The sequence below is a fragment of the Poecilia formosa genome, unplaced genomic scaffold (assembly GCF_000485575.1).
Source record: "Poecilia formosa unplaced genomic scaffold, Poecilia_formosa-5.1.2 Scaffold157, whole genome shotgun sequence".
Classification (NCBI taxonomy): Eukaryota; Metazoa; Chordata; class Actinopteri; order Cyprinodontiformes; family Poeciliidae; genus Poecilia; species Poecilia formosa.
In genome coordinates, this window is record NW_006800096.1 from 1,349,992 (window position 1) to 1,371,967 (window position 21,976).

The window sequence follows — 21,976 nt, forward strand, 5'->3', positions numbered from 1 at the left end:
ATGTTGGACTTACTGTTTTCGTCGTAGTTCTGATTTGTTCGACGTTTGGACGTTGTTCAATTTTGTTCTGAATGTTCAATTGGAAGGATTTTTTTTAAATTTCACACTAGGGCTAGGCTATGTGGGTTAAAAATTATATGTATATGTTTTATAAATCCAAAATTTAATTTACTTTTTTTTTTCTCCTCCCTTCTCTTTTCCTTCTATGGAGACAATTGCAGAGACAATTTTCCGAGTCAGGAGCATATTCCTGACTCGGCCTGTCTGTGCTGCTTTCAGCCTATATTACCAGACAACGATTGAAAGAGGAGTGCTTCCTGGGGTGCTGTGGTGGCCCAGGGGTTGGGCACAGCTCACGTGTGGGGTTGCCTTGGTCCTCGACGCAGCCGTCACGGGTTCGATTCCGGGCCTGGTGACCTTTGCTGCATGTCTTCCCCCTTCTCTCATTACCCACTTTCCTGTCAATTCACTGGTATTATCCAGGACATGCTGGTGATGTTTCTACTGCCCTGAAATTAAGCTGTTGGCACATCATGACTGTCATGAGATTGTCGTTCAGCAACAGTCTTCAGTCAGGCCTCTTCAAATTTGCTGCTAGACTCCCTGCTACCAGAGATCCGTCTTGCTCACAGATACTTGGATGATACGAGTTACAACAATGAAGTTCTTTGAGATAAGTATTTTTTAAATTGAATTTAGATTAGACTTTACGCATAAAGTGGCGTGCACTATCTGAGGAAGCAAACCCTGGTCCAGCTTAAATGGAGCAAATAATCTGTTATGAAGACCCTTAAAGATGTAAAGAAGGTGACTAGGAACATGTCCCAGGGGTGTTCCTGCAGGGTAGACAGGGTTTTTCCCTGTACTAGTAGGTGACGGCAATGTTGGTTGCTGTGGTGATGCGTCCTGTGATCCTAGATTACATTCTATAATAATAAGTGGGAGTAATCCATTATCGAAGGGGAATCATTTTTGACTTCATCTATGCCTTCAGTTCAGGTTTGTAATTTGGGTAATGACCGTTTAAGCAAACATCCGTATTTCTTTGTAGCTGGATCGGTGATCTGCTGCCTGACGAAGGCTGCAGTTAAAGTATCTTGAGGACTTTGTGCTTTGATTATTCACTTGATATGCATTTGTAGACTTTGCTCATCAGCACAGTAACAATAAAAAAAAAATAAATATTTCTGTTACATCAACTTATTTGTTGCAGCAATATTTTGTATTTTGACTTAAGAGATTAAAAGCACACATTATTTTACACTCATGGTAAAATGTTCAGGCTGTTTAAAGTCTGTCTTGAAATTGTTTATTTTCACTAGTTTAACAGTATGAGCTGGTTTGTTTCTTAATCTACTGTAAAGACTGCAGTATAATTTTATGTTATTGCTTTTATGTGTAGTTGTTTTTGAGTACATGATTTGGATTTTAAAAACTATTCTTTTGTCTTTATTTGTGGGAAGTTATTGAATATCTCCAAACTACGGCTCTCTACGTTGGAAGGTTACTTCTGCGTTGAATGGATTTAGGGTTAAACATTTTGCCTGGTAGAAAGAATGGTTGCGTTTTTTCAGGAGAAACTTTTATAATAGAAAAACTCACAAAGGGTAAAAGTTCTCAGTTCTCAGCCTGGTCGAATGGGAACATCTGGTGAGTGGAAAGTCCTGGGGAGGTTCAACAATTGCATTTTATTAGTCCTTATCTTCTAAAACGGGGATCCAAGAATTTTTGTTTTGTGTTTTGAAAACTGATGCCAATGGGCAACGCTGAGTTGATCACAAAATACACTCCCACTCAGTTTGACTTGCCCAAAACCATGCAGTTAGTGCATTAAGAACCTGTGGAAGCTGTCTCATATGTGCTTGGCTCTGGAAAGGACTTTCACTGCCAGACACATCTCCAAATGTCTTGTTGTTGATACGATTTGGGAGAAGTAGGTGGGCGAGGAAGTCTATTGTTTCTGTGTCAGACTGTGCACAGCACCCTGGTGTGCATTTTCTCCTTTTTTCCCCCTCCTGCGGTTGCAAACTTAACAAAGGACCCAGGAGGGAGTCTGTCAGTGCAGAGTAATCAAATGTCAGCTTAAGGTCCAGACCCATTAAGGAATCTTGGCTCGAGAAATGTTATCATGCTGAAAGCTTAAAAGAAGAAAGTTCACATGAAAACATAAATGTCTTGGGAGTAACCCGTCTGTGGAGTGATTTTCATGGTGTAGCAGAATGGATGAGTGAGCAGGTATTAACCACACTCTGGGATTGAAAGTACAATACAGCTGTGCGGCGTTATCCAGTGACTCAAGTTTTGTTTCCACTTTGCTTATGGTGTTGGTTTAAGAGCACAGTTTTTATATCTCGCTTTTAGCACAGAGATTACAGCCAAATTTTCAAAACATTCTCACTGATCTACAACTTTAAGCATGCCTTTCATTTAAAACCTCCAAAAGCACGTGAAATAAAACTGGGCATTTGGGAACAAAGTTCCAAACGGGTACTGTTGGATATGAAACGCAGGACTGGAACAGTTCTGTTTATTATAATACTATTGAGACCTGATGGACATAAACCCCAAAGTATCTGCTGTAGGAGTTTCTCCAAGAAGTTGTCCTGTTAATAAGATAAAGTGTTTAAATTTATAAACCAGACATCAATTAAAATTGGTGTCTTACCTGGAAAACCTTGAGGCTGATTAAACCCCTCAAGTTGCTTTGATAATGAGATAATAATAGTCTTGTCGCTAAAGCTGCTGTTTGCTCTTTTTTTTATTCCTAAACCTCAGCATTGGCTTGCTCCAGTTTTGAGCTTCAGATATTTCATTTAATTTTTTCGACGGAAGGTGTTTTGAGCTGAGGCGACGGCGCTGCGAGTAGAAATGTCCCTTTTGCCATTTTATGCAGGAAATGTAGGTCAAATTACTGAAAGCAGAGGTTCTCAAAAGAAAACTAAGAGTGCTCACTCCTTTTTTGTATGTTTTCCAAACAACTAGTTTTCCAGTTACAGAAATGAGCAGTTGTGCTCAGTTGCTTATATATTCTAGATCAGGCGTGTTGATCACCAGCTTTTACGGGCTGTCATCTTTCGTCGCATCCCTGGCTTTACACCCCTGAGTTTAATGGATAATTGCCTCATCATTCAGTCAAGTTCTCCAGAGTCCTGTTGTTGCACTAAATATTTGATTCAGGTGTGCTGAAGTAGAACCAAATGACAGTTGCAGGATTCTGGCCTTGAAGACTGGCGTTTTTCACTTCTGTGCAACAGTATCTAAATAATTGTACTCTGGAATCTGTTAGAAAGATGTGTGGCTTCGAAGCCTTCTGGTCAGAAGAGTTCATTTTACAACTCTTGGAAAAACTGAGACTTATTTCTGGTTCTGTCTTTGTCAACTTTCCTAGTCCAATAGCTGCTGGAATTTCAGAGAAAGCAAAAATATTGTGGACACTGACATTTTCCTCTCCGATATTTAAAAAATCAATCCCTTAGTTCTTGGCATGCAGGGTAATAGTTAATAGGTAAAAAAAAAAAAAAAACTGGAGAACTTCAGTGCTGTTGTAATAATTTCAGATTTAAGGTTGCACAATAGCCTCAGTGTGTGTAATATTCAGAGTGCATCAGGCTGTTTGGAGTACAATAATTGTTTGCTAATGTATTCAAAGATTTATGAACTTGCATTCTCACGGCAGCAGGAACAAGACATTGCCCAAAATGCGAAAGCTTACAGAGTGATGGACACACAGATGAGAACTGAAGGAAAGAAGAAATCTCATGGTTATTTCAATATTTGTAAATGGTGTTGCCATTGCAAGATTTTTTTTTTTAAATATTGGGCAGCTCTAGTTTGTGCATAGTTGGTGCTGATTATTGTGCAGTTTGAGATGAGCTGAATAAATTAAAATATTTCTTTGTCATGGATTGTAACTTGAAACCTTTTGGTTGTAGAGCATATTTGAGATTCCTACCATGAGTTTTTCAAGCAGGTCATTTAAAAATTGACTTCTGACCTGAATAACTGTATAATCTGACAAAGATAACGCTGTTCTCTGCAACTTACCTCAGTCTGTTGGCTTCCGTAAAATGGCATTCGATCTTTTTCCACAATTGCATTCGCCCATGACTCATAAGTCATTGTATCCACATTATGTTGAAATGTCAGTCTTTGTAATGGCTTTTTTTTTCTTCTTCTTCTTACCCAGTTTTTACACTTTGAGTCTGAAACGTTTTATTTTTGTGTTTTGCAGGGCAGAGCCTAGGTTATGGATTTGTCAATTATGTGGATCCTAAAGATGCAGAAAAGGCCATCAATACCTTAAACGGCTTGAGACTTCAGACTAAAACCATCAAGGTAAGTTATCAAGGTACAAGAGAACTCCTACAGTATGTGCTGCTCATATCTACATCTACCGAGTTGAGCTGAGGCATTATAATGCCGGAGCAATGTGGGGCGGTAAGGGAGCCTATTGTTAATCTGGGCACAGACGGCTTTGCTTGGTCCTCAAGTAGAGCAGAACTGTTTCTATGGTTGCATGTGAACTAGCTCTGCTGTATGCCTTTACAGGGAGGCAGCTGCCATTAGCATTCATCATGCAACATGGCACTCGACACGCTTGTGGGGGGAAAACTCATTTGCTCCATGTAGTTGGAATGGAATGTGGACAGTAGAGTTAGATTTATCTTTAGTGCTCATATATATATATATTTTTTTTTTTTTTTTTTTACTGAAGTAAATCTTAAGTGACTTTTTGCTTGAAAAAACTTTAAGCTGCATGTTTTTTTTTGTTTTTTTTTGTTCAGTGTTTTAAAAATTGGCATTGATATCGCATGTTATAAACCATATTGCTTTGTTTTCACAAGCGGAGCAGGCACATTGCTTTTCTTCATGTCTGTGCCTCAGTTAATCTCCCAGTTTGTGCCCCTGAAAGTAGGACATGGTAACGTTTCTTTGTCTCGCGTCTAAAGTTCTCTCGCTGCACCGTCAGATGTGCAAATAAACCATAGTCTGCTGAAGGAGCACCCTTTCTGTGCATTTGCATCAAATAAAGTGTGAAGGTGAGGCTGATGGAGGCAGAGGTGAGAGGACAGCGTATTCTGGATCCTGTCATGAAGCTGCAGCTTTTACACTTTTTGCATTCATGTCAGTACAGATTTTGGGGTGTGCTCATCAAATGGTTTGACTCTGTTCTTCTACCATAAAAGGAGGCATTTTACACCATTACTGCATTAAAGCAGAATGTAGAATAGCTGCACCACTCTGATAATTAAATCGGTCCAGTCCAACATTCCTAAAATGAAAAAATAAACGGCTGCATTTGAACTTGATACGTTCCTCACCTCTCATTGGTTAAATGTCTGCTTGCCTGAAAAATGAGCTGGAGAACTGAAGAAAAATGAATTGGACTACTGAGGGGTATAATGACATATTGATTCGCGAGGCATTTTTGCTTGTCAGTTTATGGATAACTGTGTTTATAATGCATTATTTTATCTAATTGATTTCTACTGGCAATTCAGATAAGTCTTGACTTTGGAAAGGAATGGATGATATTGGCCATAAAGAGCTGCCATGTTAAAATGTCATTTTAAGAGCTGTCTAGATGGGCTTGGTGCTGCCATTGCTTTTGGATCTTGAAAGTGTATTTTCTTTTTTACAGTAATGCTAAGTGCTATTTAACAAAGATTAGACTGATTTGATCATTGCTCAGTTGATGTGCCCAAAATTTTTACTCTTAATTCAAAGGTGAATTTCTAGTGATTCCCCAAGCAGTTGAACTGATGACTCTATTGTTGTTATTTCTCAACAAAGAACACTTGAAATGCTAGTGTTCAAAATTACAGGTGTTTTCCAAAGTGAAGTCCAAAATGGCAAATCTTAGAAGATATTTAAAAAATATTTTATGACAGATAACGTTGAAGTATCACCTTTGACAGGTAAAAATTACAGTAGTTGAAACATAAAATTTAAATGAGGGCATACAACATGACCTTTTTGAAACCTGACCAAGTTTGGTACCAAATGGCCAAAACTTCAAAGGTTGAAGTGACCTGCACCTCTGAAGTCTAACCGTAGGCGTTGGCCACTTGAATGAAAGCCTATCAATGGGATCTGCAGCTTCCATTTCAACAAATGTGGCCTGGCAGCATTTGTTGTGTTTACAGATCAGAAAAATAACAGAATTTTTAATTTCTCAAGGATTGATCCAGCTGAAAAGCTTGTGATTCAGTCTCCAACCAAATTCTCTTCATTTCTAATATTAGTCTGTTGGTTGGATTTTCACTGCAATTGATCTCCAAAACTGATGTCATGATTAATGTAGGAAGAAAAAAAAGTAAGAAAATATAAAATGTTGCTCAATTATAACTTATGTCGCATTCACAATATTTAATAGTTTTATAGCAGTCGTGAGTTAACCTAATATTGTGCAGTCTTGTTTACAGTTTAGCTTTTTTTTGTAGCTGTAATTTTTCTTCACTTGGCAATTGATGGTGAAAAGCAGTTTATTAATGATCGTTATTAATTTTAATTCACCTTCCTGAAATGAAATGAGGCTTTGCTTTAAAACTGTATCTGATGGTTTTCAATTGAGTTTTGCATCTGTTAAACTCTGTCATTGAGTTGAAAATGGGTTTAACAGACTTGGTAGGCTAAAATATTTTGGAGTTTATGAATCTAAATTGGTGTACAAGTTAAAGTTGTTTCTATGCTTCTACTGATGCAGTTTAATATGATCTAGTATAATATGATCTAGGTAAATGCTACCAAGTATTGTTTGCATTGAAGGTGTCCCCTTCTACAATTTAATATCAAAGGTGACTGGCAGCCTACCCAGTCAGTAGGCAGTCTATAATGAGTTAATCACCAGGTGCTGCTGTGATGTTTATCTTGTGGTGCTCATGTAAGCTTTCCCACTGCAGGTTTCCTATGCGCGCCCAAGCTCCGCTTCTATAAGAGATGCAAATTTGTACGTCAGTGGCTTACCAAAAACCATGACGCAGAAAGAACTTGAACAGCTCTTCTCCCAGTACGGACGAATTATTACCTCGCGTATCCTGGTGGACCAGGTGACCGGTGAGTAGAACAGGACTACCTCCCCCTGTGTTTTTTTTTTTTTTAACTTTCACATTTTTTTCCCCTTTCGGCTTCTCCCTTTGGGAATACTGAACAAAAAGACGCCGCCTGAGCTGAGAAATGCATCAGAGGTGCTGGTGTGAGACTCTTCCCCAAAATGCAATTTTCCACTAGAGCTGTTCATAAATATGCATCGACAGAATATGAAAGTGGCGGCTGTAAAGTAGCAGGAGTCGGTGCTTTAAATTTTCTTTCTACTTCAGCCTCTTCTCTTCACATTTGCCTTTTTAAATTTTTGGATTCCATTCTCCAAGGTCTACATGTGATGCCCGTATTTAGACTACTTATGATGTTTCTCAGGCATCATTTAAAAGCAGAATCCTTATTAAAAAAATTTTTAAAAATGGATCTGCTCATATTTATTTATTTTTTTTGTTTATTTTTCTCTCTCCCAGTAGATGGGTACAGAATCCTTTTGCATTAATTTTGGGCAAGTTTATTTTTCAAAGAAATCACACATTCCAGGGCTGTTCACATGTTCTCCTTTGCAGGTTGTACATAAGTGAACTCGAACTTTTAGTGCCTGCTCTTAAAATTAGAGAGCAGGCACCAATTCCTTTACAGTCACACAAATTCAACAAGACGGTTTCTCTAAGATGCAAATTTAAGAGAAAATTGTGATTAGACTCTTTAAGTGCCTGATTACCCACTAAAGAGTGAGTGAGTGTGCTCCCTTCACATTAATCTTTTTTATACAACATTGTCTGTTTGTCAATTTGTAACATGAGGAATGTGTAAACTTAGTCAAAAACCTTTAGAAAAACCTGCAGATGTTTCCAAAAGGCAGTTTTAAACAAATGAACAATGATTGCATTAATTTCATTATGGAGAAATAAAAGCTGAAATGATTGTAAAAGCTGAAATCCCGAAAGTGACACAGCAAAGCTGTGCAATACGTTTTAGGGAAAAGTAAACAAAAGCACACCATTTTCACTTAAATACTGAAAGCAAAAGCAAAAGTCAGCTTCTTGGATCAATTTGCAAATGTGGGAAGAAGATTGAGTCTGCAGTGAACCCAACTTATATGTGTTAGGGTCTCAGAAAGATCTGTGAATACCAACTCCAACTTATTTACAGAAAAATTCACTTAGTCATGGATTTTTAATTTTTAATTTTTTTTTATCTTTATCTAAATTTATGATGCAGTTTGGGAAGCTGAAATACCAAGGTACAGTGAGGGTTGGCAAGCTATTGGCTGGCCTTTGCAAAGCCACTAATCCAGTGGTGACATTAATTTTTCTTGAGCTTCAAGGTCAGTAGGTCAGTAACACTACTGGCTTCTGCAGTAGTATTAAAATGGCTTCAATTGTGTATTGATGTACATTAAGGTATAGTTATCTGGAATATTAAAATAGGCATCTGTTGTTGGGGTGGGTCTCAAGTATTTGTGGATTTCAGCTATTCACAGGCAGCTGTGGTCACTCAACCTGCAAATACTGGGAGAGTCCACTGTACATGAGCTGAGCAAATAATTTGACAATGGAACATAGACATTTTTTTTAGCTATCAAAGCAACCGTGTAAAATTTGTAGTTTAAACGTCTTTTGGCTCAAGGGTTGCAGAAGTATCTGCTTAAAAGGAATAAAAATAAAAGGAACCCTAAAAGAGATAAATTTTGCATGTGCACATTGGCAGAAGTAACTGCTGTTTCAATAACATGGGGTTCTAGATGTATAACTTTTTTCTTTTCTTGTCAAAGGTTTGTTACATGAGTGTTCTGCTCTCCTTAGGCGTTTCCAGGGGGGTCGGCTTCATCCGTTTTGACCGGCGAGTTGAGGCTGAGGAGGCAATCAAGGGTCTGAACTGTCAGAAGCCACCCGGTGCAACCGAACCCATTACAGTCAAGTTTGCAAACAACCCGAGCCAGAAGACCAGTCAGGCGCTGCTGTCTCAGCTGTATCAGTCTCCCAATCGAAGGTACCCAGGACCCCTCGCACAGCAGGCACAACGTTTCAGGTAAAAGGGACTCATCTAAACAGAAGTAAATCTGATCAGAGACAACCTGAACGAATGATTCAACCCCATNGCATGTTATAAACCATATTGCTTTGTTTTCACAAGCGGAGCAGGCACATTGCTTTTCTTCATGTCTGTGCCTCAGTTAATCTCCCAGTTTGTGCCCCTGAAAGTAGGACATGGTAACGTTTCTTTGTCTCGCGTCTAAAGTTCTCTCGCTGCACCGTCAGATGTGCAAATAAACCATAGTCTGCTGAAGGAGCACCCTTTCTGTGCATTTGCATCAAATAAAGTGTGAAGGTGAGGCTGATGGAGGCAGAGGTGAGAGGACAGCGTATTCTGGATCCTGTCATGAAGCTGCAGCTTTTACACTTTTTGCATTCATGTCAGTACAGATTTTGGGGTGTGCTCATCAAATGGTTTGACTGTTCTTCTACCATAAAAGGAGGCATTTTACACCATTACTGCATTAAAGCAGAATGTAGAATAGCTGCACCACTCTGATAATTAAATCGGTCCAGTCCAACATTCCTAAAATGAAAAAATAAACGGCTGCATTTGAACTTGATACGTTCCTCACCTCTCATTGGTTAAATGTCTGCTTGCCTGAAAAATGAGCTGGAGAACTGAAGAAAAATGAATTGGACTACTGAGGGGTATAATGACATATTGATTCACGAGGCATTTTTGCTTGTCAGTTTATGGATAACTGTGTTTATAATGCATTATTTTATCTAATTGATTTCTACTGGCAATTCAGATAAGTCTTGACTTTGGAAAGGAATGGATGATATTGGCCATAAAGAGCTGCCATGTTAAAATGTCATTTTAAGAGCTGTCTAGATGGGCTTGGTGCTGCCATTGCTTTTGGATCTTGAAAGTGTATTTTCTTTTTTACAGTGATGCTAAATGCTGTTAATTTAACAAAGATTAGACTGATTTGATCATTGCTCAGTTGATGTGCCAAACATTTTTATTCTTAATTCAAAGGTGAATTTCTAGTGATTCCCCAAGCAGTTGAACTGATGACTCCGTTGTTTGTAGTTATTTCTAAACAAAGAACACTTAAAATGCTAGTGTTCAAAATTACAGGTGTTTTCCAAAGTGAAGTCCAAAATGGCAAAGATCTTTGAAGATATTTAAAGAATATTTTATGACGGATAACACTGAAGTATCACCTTTGACAGGTAAAAATTACAGTAGTTGAAACATAAAATTTAAATGAGGGCATACAACATGACCTTTTTGAAACCTGACCAAGTTTGGTACCAAATGGCCAAAACTTCAAAGGTTGAAGTGACCTGCACCTCTGAAGTCTAACCGTAGGCGTTGGCCACTTGAATGAAAGCCTATCAATGGGATCTGCAGCTTCCATTTCAACAAATGTGGCCTGGCAGCATTTGTTGTGTTTACAGATCAGAAAAATAACAGAATTTTTAATTTCTCAAGGATTGATCCAGCTGAAAAGCTTGTGATTCAGTCTCCAACCAAATTCTCTTCATTTCTAATATTAGTCTGTTGGTTGGATTTTCACTGCAATTGATCTCCAAAACTGATGTCATGATTAATGTAGGAAGAAAAAAAAAAGTAAGAAAATATAAAATGTTGCTCAACTATAACTTATGTCACATTCACAATATTTAATAGTTTTATAGCAGTCGTGAGTTAACCTAATATTGTGCAGTCTTGTTTACAGTTTAGCTTTTTTTTGTAGCTGTAATTTTTCTTCACTTGGCAATTGATGGTGAAAAGCAGTTTATTAATGATCGTTATTAATTTTAATTCACCTTCCTGAAATGAAATGAGGCTTTGCTTTAAAACTGTATCTGATGGTTTTCAATTGAGTTTTTCATCTGTTAAACTCTGTCATTGAGTTGAAAATGGGTTTAGCAGACTGGGTAGGCTAAAATATTTTGGAGTTTATGAATCTAAATTGGTGTACAAGTTAGTTGTTTCTCTGCTTCTACTGATGAATAATATGATCTAGGTAAATGCTACCAAGTATTGTTTGCATTGAAGGTGTCCCCTTCTACAATTTAATATCAGTGACTGGCAGCCTACCCAGTCAGTAGGCAGTCTATAATGAGTTAATCACCAGGTGCTGCTGTGATGTTTATCTTGTGGTGCTCATGTAAGCTTTCCCACTGCAGGTTTCCTATGCGCGCCCAAGCTCCGCTTCTATAAGAGATGCAAATTTGTACGTCAGTGGCTTACCAAAAACCATGACGCAGAAAGAACTTGAACAGCTCTTCTCCCAGTACGGACGAATTATTACCTCGCGTATCCTGGTGGACCAGGTGACCGGTGAGTAGAACAGGACTACCTCCCCCTGTGTTTTTTTTTTTTTTAACTTTCACATTTTTTTCCCCTTTCGGCTTCTCCCTTTGGGAATACTGAACAAAAAGACGCCGCCTGAGCTGAGAAATGCATCAGAGGTGCTGGTGTGAGACTCTTCCCCAAAATGCAATTTTCCACTAGAGCTGTTCATAAATATGCATCGACAGAATATGAAAGTGGCGGCTGTAAAGTAGCAGGAGTCGGTGCTTTAAATTTTCTTTCTACTTCAGCCTCTTCTCTTCACATTTGCCTTTTTAAATTTTTGGATTCCATTCTCCAAGGTCTGCATGTGATGCCCGTATTTAGACTACTTATGATGTTTCTCAGGCATCATTTAAAAGCAGAATCCTTATTAAAAAAATTTTTAAAAATGGATCTGCTCATATTTATTTATTTTTTTTGTTTATTTTTCTCTCTCCCAGTAGATGGGTACAGAATCCTTTTGCATTAATTTTGGGCAAGTTTATTTTTCAAAGAAATCACACATTCCAGGGCTGTTCACATGTTCTCCTTTGCAGGTTGTACATAAGTGAACTCGAACTTTTAGTGCCTGCTCTTAAAATTAGAGAGCAGGCACCAATTCCTTTACAGTCACACAAATTCAACAAGACGGTTTCTCTAAGATGCAAATTTAAGAGAAAATTGTGATTAGACTCTTTAAGTGCCTGATTACCCACTAAAGAGTGAGTGAGTGTGCTCCCTTCACATTAATCTTTTTTATACAACATTGTCTGTCAATTTGTAACATGAGGAATGTGTAAACTTAGTCAAAAACCTTTAGAAAAACCTGCAGATGTTTCCAAAAGGCAGTTTTAAACAAATGAACAATGATTGCATTAATTTCATTATGGAGAAATAAAAGCTGAAATGATTGTAAAAGCTGAAATCCCGAAAGTGACACAGCAAAGCTGTGCAATACGTTTTAGGGAAAAGTAAACAAAAGCACACCATTTTCACTTAAATACTGAAAGCAAAAGCAAAAGTCAGCTTCTTGGATCAATTTGCAAATGTGGGAAGAAGATTGAGTCTACAGTGAACCCAACTTATATGTGTTAGGGTCTCAGAAAGATCTGTGAATACCAACTCCAACTTATTTACAGAAAAATTCACTTAGTCATGGATTTTTAATTTTTAATTTTTTTTTATCTTTATCTAAATTTATGATGCAGTTTGGGAAGCTGAAATACCAAGGTACAGTGAGGGTTGGCAAGCTATTGGCTGGCCTTTGCAAAGCCACTAATCCAGTGGTGACATTAATTTTTCTTGAGCTTCAAGGTCAGTAGGTCAGTAACACTACTGGCTTCTGCAGTAGTATTAAAATGGCTTCAATTGTGTATTGATGTACATTAAGGTATAGTTATCTGGAATATTAAAATAGGCATCTGTTGTTGGGGTGGGTCTCAAGTATTTGTGGATTTCAGCTATTCGCAGGCAGCTGTGGTCACTCAACCTGCAAATACTGGGAGAGTCCACTGTACATGAGCTAAGCAAATAATTTGACAATGGAACATAGACATTTTTTTTAGCTATCAAAGCAACCGTGTAAAATTTGTAGTTTAAACGTCTTTTGGCTCAAGGGTCGCAGAAGTATCTGCTTAAAAGGAATAAAAATAAAAGGAACCCTAAAAGAGATCAATTTTGCATGTGCACACTGGCAGAAGTAACTGCTGTTTCAATAACATGGGGTTCTAGATGTATAACTTTTTTCTTTTCTTGTCAAAGGTTTGTTACATGAGTGTTCTGCTCTCCTTAGGCGTTTCCAGGGGGGTCGGCTTCATCCGTTTTGACCGGCGAGTTGAGGCTGAGGAGGCAATCAAGGGTCTGAACTGTCAGAAGCCACCCGGTGCAACCGAACCCATTACAGTCAAGTTTGCAAACAACCCGAGCCAGAAGACCAGTCAGGCGCTGCTGTCTCAGCTGTATCAGTCTCCCAATCGAAGGTACCCAGGACCCCTCGCACAGCAGGCACAACGTTTCAGGTAAAAGGGACTCATCTAAACAGAAGTAAATCTGATCAGAGACAACCTGAACGAATGATTCAACCCCATCATTACATTCACCACCATATCCCCTCCTCATCCCCTCATATTTTACTTTATTTTATTCTTTTCAAATATAGAAAATGATGAATCCTGGGTCGGTGTGTTAATTTAAAAACATTTCCAGCCCACTCACCATACTGATATCTAAAGAGTTTCTTGTAACATGCTGCTAAAGCCCTTTTTAAAAGCTCTGTGTAAACTGCATGTCTCCTGTTGACTAAGCTGTGTAGGTTGATTATTGAAAAATAAGTACAGTCAGCGGGTTATTAAAGGTCATAATAGTCCTGGGATCCCCATGAGTGGAACAACTGACTTTAATCATTGTATCGAAACCATTTTTTGTCTGTCATCTTCTCAAAATGCATCATTTCCAGCAAAGCTTTTCACTTACTGAAATGTTTGTTCTGTTTTCCTCAAGGTTGGACAATTTGCTGAACATGGCCTATGGAGTCAAGAGGTAATCAGATTTTCTTTTGAAATTTGTTTTAATTGATCCTCAGGGATCACTGACCTAATGGGAGGGCTTATTTTGTTGCGTAGGTAGTTGATGCTTCACAAGGTCGACCTGATTCAATAAGGGATCACTGACAGAATGCATGAACAGATACAAAGTGTAATTTATTCACAGAAATCAGTAGGAGTGAATATTAATATTTAAAGATTGTGAGTAAGACTAAAAGGTTGATTTGTGGAGTGAGAAGAGGCTCTAATGGTACAATCAAGAGGACCTTGAATTGAGGTCTCTAAATATTACCTGGTGCCCAATAAAACCAGCTGACTATCTTTTAGTACATCTGTAAACTCTGTTCAAAAGTTCTGAGTAAATTCTGTTGGTTATACATAAATAACCAACACATAAAATGGATGTTAAAATCTTGACAGTAGCGCACACTGCCATAGATGTAAGGGTGTCTGTTGTGAGTGTTGGGGGGACTCTTAAAAACTGCCCTTAAAAGCTACACTATTTGAAATGGGTATCAGGATACCAGTCGCATAAAGATGTGATTTGTTTTGCTAAAACTGCACACAGTAACTGCTTTTAATCATACTATTGAATTATTTAACATTTATTGACATAAAATTAAACTGGTTGACAGCACTGCCAGTGTTTTTAATTACAAATTTAATTAACAAATTCAAATACATTTTTTCTCAAATGATGCGATAAGTAATTCCCTCCTCACACAATTTTTACAGTAATCATATGGGCCTTGTGCATAAGGTTCCTGTTGGCAAATTTTGAACAGTGCAATGAACAAAAATGTGTATAAAACTGTACATGTGGCTGCACACAATCCCTTTAGGTAAAATAGTGCAGCTGCTGCGTGGACCGCCCTGTTCCCACCCATAAGTACCTATGCAAATTAGTATAAATACTCAGAAGGCTTCCACCTGGGCTGGACGATGAAGCAATAGCTATTATAATACACATGGCCAATATCACTAGAAAATATGTCTGAATACACACAGTGCATTTACCTAGTTTTGCCACCATGCCACAAAATAAGAGAAAATGAGAAGCGGCTAAAGAGGAAATTGTAGATGAAAGGAAAAGTCATGTCAGTTTTTTTTTTTTTTTGTTTGTTTTGTTTAAATGTCCAGAATACTGCAAATTATCTAGTCACTGGTAAGAAATGCTTACATCATGATGCATTTTTTGAGCCCTATCGCTCAGCCCTAGCTCCCACCTCATCTTTGAGTAACCATGGCAACAGTCAACTAGTTTCAACAAAGTTTACATTCAGTTTTTAGTCAAATTTTGATATTTTTTTGTGGAAAATGGATCAAGTAAATTGTTCCACTTGATAATCCTACTATTGTTACAAAGACAAAATTTTGAAATCTTACAATTTATTTTTTATTTTTTTTTTTTTTTAAATGCATTTCTGACTTGCGTAATATCTTTCTGAAATTTGGAATTTACCATAGTAAGTTCACACACTAAAACTGAATTATTTTTTATGGATGAATGTTTAAAAATCCAAAACCACCTGAAGGTTTTCTTAAAAAAAAGTTTCTGTGGTATCAGACTGTTTCAGTACATCGTTTAGTATTTGCATTATATTTTGTTATGTACTTCATCCTAAGATGCATATTCATTGACAAACAAAAGGTATTCTGTGATTGGTTTGAAGTCACTGTGGGCTTGATGTTTGTATGGATAAACATCCATTAGAAACAGCACAGTCGAAGTTTCCCCTAAAGTGCTCATTCAAACCTAGGCATGCAGAACCGTGACACATGAAGGTCACATTTCTGGATTACTGTTTACATCACAAAGACCTACATTTTACAATCATCCCTGCTATTGCACAAAATTGCGTGCCTATATTTTGAGCTTCACTTTCCCTACCTTGATCTATTATGGACAGCCGTGTTCTGTTTAAACTTGGTTGCATCAGACACCTTTCAGGATTTGCCAGAGTATTGGTGTTGTTTCCTCAAGTGTGATTGAAGTCCAGCTTTCTGAAAGCTCAAAGGGCCATCAGCAGCAACAATACACTTGTGATTTCATGTCTGCCTCGCTCCTCTGCGTACGTCTTCGTTGCCAAATCTATCTGTGGGTCCTTGATGCTCTGAGCACACCTGTCACAGTGGATGTTCCCTGAGAGGCCAACTGGAGCAGCTAATCCTGTGTGACACCTGCTGCAATAATTTATAGGCTTTCCAAGCACTCTGAATTTTGTTTCCCAAAACCGCAAAACCACACTCACTAATGGCCAGGGCTTTTTTATGCCGCTTTATTTTGGTCTAAGGAAAAACTTAAACTGTAATGGGATATGGATTTTCAGTTATGTTGTGCCTTTGATTTCAAGGGATTTTTTTTTTAGGAATCATAGCTTGAAAAGCAGCTGTTTTTTTAACAAGTGTGGAAAGCTGTATTTTCTGGCTGACTTGTGAGATTAAGCATCGACTCGTATGAGATTCAGCCTGAAGAGCCTTGAGCAAAAAGGTCAGTTTAAGGGTGTTGCAGTGTTGATCAAAAAAGCCAATGAAAGTTTAAAAAAAAGAAAAATCATCACAATTAATTGAAATTCAAAGAACAAGTGCAACTTGTTTTGTTGTTGCTACTAAGGTCATATTTCTTCAATATATTCTGGTAAATATCACAGATAAAAAGGCTCGTCTTTGGCTCTCAAACTACATACCTTGACTTGTCCATGAAAGTAATTCCACTTGAAGGATGGATTGTAGCTTTCTATGGAGATGGGTGTGCTTATGAAATGTTATGTACAAAGATTAAAATTGGCAGCTGATGTTGCAGTACCACTAGTCTAAGTCATGAGGAGGTTACAAGGAGTCCTGACCATGGTCAGAGTTGCGCTCCTAGAAGAGTTCCTAAACTGAGGATACTCCAGTGACCTTCTCTGTGCCCCTAATTGTTCTCTGCTCGGCCCTTTGAGCTTTGTTTTTGCAAATGGAGTTGCAAAGCTGAGATGCAGAATGTAATAGTTAAAAAAAGTAATGAAAAGGCTCATTATGATCAAGCATCATAATTTTAAGGCATTTAATTCTCACACCATTAGTTTACGTTAAAGGTCAAACTCCATGATATATCTGTCATAATTTCATTTGTGTGAACTTCTTTGCAATTACAAAGTGCTTGGTTGAATTTTTTATTATTTTTTTGGTAAAATATACTGGCATTGTATTCTTATTGACGATTACTGACATGGTTTTTGTGGAACACCTGCATCTTAAGGACTTGGTCCAGCAACAATCACTGTTGGTGGGGAACCTCATTTGTAGTTAATGTAGAGGTTAGTTAATGGCTATCAATAATCTGTTATAGCCCAGCTGTTTGAAAATGCAAAATTATTCCAGCTGCTCTAAACATGTCCATCCCATCAACAAAGAATCACTGTTGAATGCTTACTGGAAGTAGAGATCCCTAAAATCAGACCTCTTGGTTCATTACAATTCATGTTATACTTGAGCTAAAATACAGGTCCACAATTTTAAATATCTGGGTCCTCTTAACGAGTGTTTTTTGTAACATATTGATTTTTAAAGGTAAAGGGAAAGTCTAGGATGAGATTCAAACAGAACTTTAATGTTCTCTTGGTTTTGGAAGATTTTCCATTTTATGATTCACAATCTGATGCACTCCTATAGCAAAGTGAGGTTTTGAATACATTTTTTTCCCTCTTCATTGCAGTGAATGGTAAAAGCACTGTAAGTCAGGATGAAGGATGGATGCAGCTGAACCCTGTAGACAATTGTCAGATTTGATTAAAAACTGATCTTTGTTTAAACAGGCTGTTCTGTTCTCATTCTGGTTTTGCCTTGAACCATGTTTGGGATTTTTCTTTTTTGTTGTTTTTTTTTTCAGCCGGTTCTCCCCCATGGCCATTGACGGGGTGACCAGTCTGGCTGGCATCAACATCCCGGGGCACGCGGGGACCGGCTGGTGCATCTTCGTCTACAACTTGGCTCCAGACGCGGACGAAAGCATCCTGTGGCAGATGTTCGGGCCTTTCGGCGCCGTCACAAACGTCAAGGTCATCCGCGACTTCAACACAAACAAGTGCAAAGGATTTGGTTTTGTCACCATGACTAATTACGACGAGGCGGCCGTGGCCATTGCCAGCTTGAACGGATACCGCCTCGGGGACAGAGTTCTGCAAGTCTCATTCAAAACCAACAAAACACACAAAGCCTAAAAAAAAAACCAAAAAAAAAAAACCCACTGAGATTGTTTCTAGAAAACTCACCAAGGAAAAAGAAAATGGAAGCATATTGACCGTAACTTTTTACATTAGTAAAACATCTTTGTAATCCATATTTAGAGTCCAACAATGTTTTTGTTTTTCCTCATTGCGACACTTTGACTATTTTAATTGGTTTAAAGCAGAAAAAAACCCCAGCAGGATTTAAAACCTGACATTGAATCTCGCTGTCTTCACAGATGGATCACCTATAAGGTTACTACAGTTTTCTTGACTTTTCTTGCACATTACTTTTGATACCATTAGTCTTGTAAGGTTATGTGTTGTGATTTTTTCTTTGTGTCCTGATTTGCCATCGGTGCGTTACGCTTTGAGTGGTTAGCAAGTACTTATTTTGAGCCGTTTCTGTTAGTTTATTGTACTGAGTTGGTAATTGGTTGGCTGCATAATGTTGCTTCTTGTAATCCTAACGGATAAAAAGACAAAAAAAATTCTTAAAGCAGTACCTTGCCAAAGAGCTAAGAACCTCTTTGATGTGGGTTTAAAAAAAAAGCATCTATTTTTATAAAAGAAAAATTTGGAGAAACTTTTTACTGGACCTGGAACAAAATATTTTGACTTGGATACTTTGAGAAATATCTTCATATGACACCTTGTGAGCTTTTGAACTTTAAATGGAAAGTTTGCAGTGGTTGATGTTTCTGGAGAGATTTATGATGTAAAAGATACCTTTTGAGATCTTTGTATTACCTTTAGATTACAGAATCGGCACCAGTGCTGGTTTCATTTGTAAATCATCTTGTGGGTCCTCCTTCATCCCAGTGGTCTGCTCGACTACAAACTCGCTTTTCTGATTTTTAGATTTGGAAACTGACAAAAATAAAGATAAAACATTTATTTGCTTAAAAAAAAAAAGTGCATGCAAAATTACAGTAAGGAGAGATCTTAAAAGGCTCTGGGGGATTAAAATCAGTTCTTCCTCTAAGATTTTCTTCAGATGGAGCTCATGGTGTTTTTGTGGTGTACCTACGGTATCATTAGACGGATTTTTGTCTTAATATCGACCATTAGGGGTTTTTACATACTTTGTATGAAAGATTGTGGATAAGCTGATGATGGCAGCCGCATTTAAAAAGAAAGTCCGAAGAATCAAACGGATAACTTCTGAGCTTTGAGCTTTGTAAATAAGTCTTTTTCTTTCTTTTTTTATGTTGTATTAAGCAGACCTTTTTTTTGTTCTAGGTTAGACTTTGTTGGAAAGTGTGATTATACCTTTTTTTTTTTTCCCCCCAAGTATGTAAGATATTGTTTTTGAAGCCTTTAATTTCCCTGAGGTTAAGATTTTATTTGTCGTCCTATGGACTAGCATTTCAGTGCATCAAATATGTTGGTTGTTTGGTCTGTAGATAGTCTTGCTTTGTTGAAAAAAAGTATTAAAGTATAGACATTTTGTTTTTTTTTTAATATATATATAAACATTATAGATATATATTTATGTGGTAAAGAATGGATATAAACCACAGTTTGGAAAAACTTTGATTTCTTTCATACTCATATATATGTAATGCATATAACCTGTCTTTAAAATCGTAAAAAGGTGTATATTGCTTTATAATGTTTGGGGAAGGACAGTGAAGCAGTTGCATTAACGTCGACAAAAACCATTTTTAAAAAAAGAAAAAGAAATTGGCTGCTAAATTTCCTTAAACAAGATCATCATGACCAAACGTCTAGATGCACTGATTACTGCACCTGCATCCTGGTTGGTGTTTCAGCCAGTTACTAGTCATGCTTCCCCCCTCAAACGAGCAGTGTGCTATGCATTATAGAGTTCTTTGCAACTGCTTTTTTTTTTGTTTATTTTCTTTATCTATTTCCTCCTTTTGTTGTTACTTGTAAAAGTTAAACTTTAAGTCAAGATGAGTTGTGATACTTGCTGCTGTGGGGGGAGACGGGGAGCACATTTTTCACGCCCGACTTACCGCCGTTAATCTTTTTCATTTAGAAACCTTTTAATGATGGTTTGGTCTTTGCGAATTTTGCCAATGGTCCGGCGTGAAAAAACCGCTCCCTCCAACCCTGTCTATCTCACTACTTAATGGGATTATTTATTTGAAGTTGTATAGTCGAACTTGGTTTACAGCATTTTTGGAGCAGAATATCTTTTGACTATTTAAGAGGATGTACATGTTCTTTACTTTGTGTTTGGATACTTTGGATTTTTTCAATGTTCAGTACATCAATAAATAAGTTTGAAGGGCAAAGCATTGCTTGATCTTTTTTTTTTTTCTCCGGCCAAAAATGTATAATTTTATTCTTTAGATTGCAATTGGTGATTTCCATTCCACTTGACGCCTACAATAAATCCAGGATTCTTATAAAGTTTCTGTTTGGGGATTTTAAGCATTAAGCAGCTGGTTTGGTCAGTCACTGACGGCCACAGCACTGGCCATCGATCAACTGATGCTCCTGAAGTTGAAAATGGGGTACAATATATTGGTGAGTTATTCAACCTCCATATGTTGCCTAAAATTGTGGTCTCCAAATCATGAACTTGTTGGTCACATCCATGACCTCAGGTGAAAACTGCAGGCTGTTTCTAAAAACGGTAGTGGGAATAATGAGCAAGTCAGAAGACCTGTAAATTCCTGTGGGGTACACCTATCGAGCAGTATCTGTTCAAAATGTTTGAAATTTCCTCCCAACCTAAGCAGAGTGGGGTTCCTTCATTTAGCATTTTCTTTTTGTCTTGCTTTTGTGCAAGCTTTACATTTAAGGTCTCTTTACAGTCCACAACTTAATAGTGAACTCTAGTACATTCGTAACTGTGGAAGGTATTGGTAGTTTTAAATAAAATTGTTGGAACCCTGTTTTCCTCACTGTAGAAACTGATTCATGTCTTCCAGCTGGATCGACTTGGGCCTTGGTATCTTTGGAGTTGTTCTTAAACATGCTCAAAAGTTCCCCTTCTTCAGAATGGCAGTTTGCATCTTCTTCCAGACCTGGGCAAGGAGGTGATGAATCTTTCAAACCTTTCAGTGCCTAAAAGTTATTTGAATTGATGATTTTGGAGTTTGGAAATGGCTCCAAAATCTGCAGTTTCTCTTAGTTCATTTCCACCGCTTGTTTGGTTGGCCCAATGACTGCTGCTGAGCAACTTTTCCAACTCTAACCCTTTTCCATAAATGCATATCCAGAGTTTAGCTGATCAGTATCGCAAGACTTTATGGTGGTTGTAATTACTGGGCTGCAGGTGTCGGGACAGTGCTTGCCCTATTCCTAAGCAGCCATAACAGGTAATTGGACCTCGGTTCAGTTTCCAATGAAAAGAACTGCAGAAAGGTTGAAGGTAGAAGCCCTGGAAAAATCAATACTCTACATTTCATTAGAGTATTGCCAGTGGCAATACTCTACTATGGTTGCTGAAGATGAAATGGATTTTAAGGCGAGCTTCCCCACTCATGCCAGGAACGGTTTCACTGAAAACGGTATTGGAGGAACTCGCATGCAGTCTTTGTAGCTTTTAGAGACGGGAGGAAGAGGTTGTTACACTTTCTTTCTGTATTTAACATTCACTGCTGAATCTGAAAAATGATTCTTTAATATCAGAACTTTCTGTAGATTTGAAGCCTGTAAGTGAAACGAAGGGCTGCTGGTTTAGTTTGTGGTGATTCTGAAGATGCAAGGAGATGAGCGATGGCATATTTGGCTCTCATCTGCGCCGAGAATCCCTCTTAGATCAGCAGATGTTTGAGCTGTATAACATGATTACACTCTGCTGGCTAAAGTAAGATTAGCCTTACCAGTCGATGGCTGTCACCGATTAGCTGCCGTAAGCTGATCTTTTAAGGTATT

General features: G+C 37.9%; 1 protein-coding gene across 2 annotated transcripts in view; it reads left to right on the forward strand.

The window, feature by feature from the left end:
* elavl2 (ELAV like neuron-specific RNA binding protein 2) overlaps nucleotides 1–20,385 on the forward strand; it is a 45,391-nt gene extending 25,006 nt beyond the window's left edge. Inside the window, exons 4-8 of one of the 2 annotated variants that reach the window (XM_007564278.2) lie at nucleotides 4,232–4,335; nucleotides 6,903–7,056; nucleotides 8,847–9,072; nucleotides 13,870–13,908; nucleotides 17,785–20,385. In XM_007564278.2, the coding sequence (XP_007564340.1) occupies nucleotides 4,232–4,335; nucleotides 6,903–7,056; nucleotides 8,847–9,072; nucleotides 13,870–13,908; nucleotides 17,785–18,115 (854 nt within the window). In that variant the 3' untranslated portion in view covers nucleotides 18,116–20,385. Of the gene's footprint in view, nucleotides 1–4,231; nucleotides 4,336–6,902; nucleotides 7,057–8,846; nucleotides 9,073–11,157; nucleotides 11,377–13,162; nucleotides 13,389–13,869; nucleotides 13,909–17,784 lie in introns of those variants that run through there. The other variant, XM_016677498.1, reaches the window with a different exon arrangement.
* The last annotated feature ends 1,591 nt before the right edge of the window (nucleotides 20,386–21,976 follow it).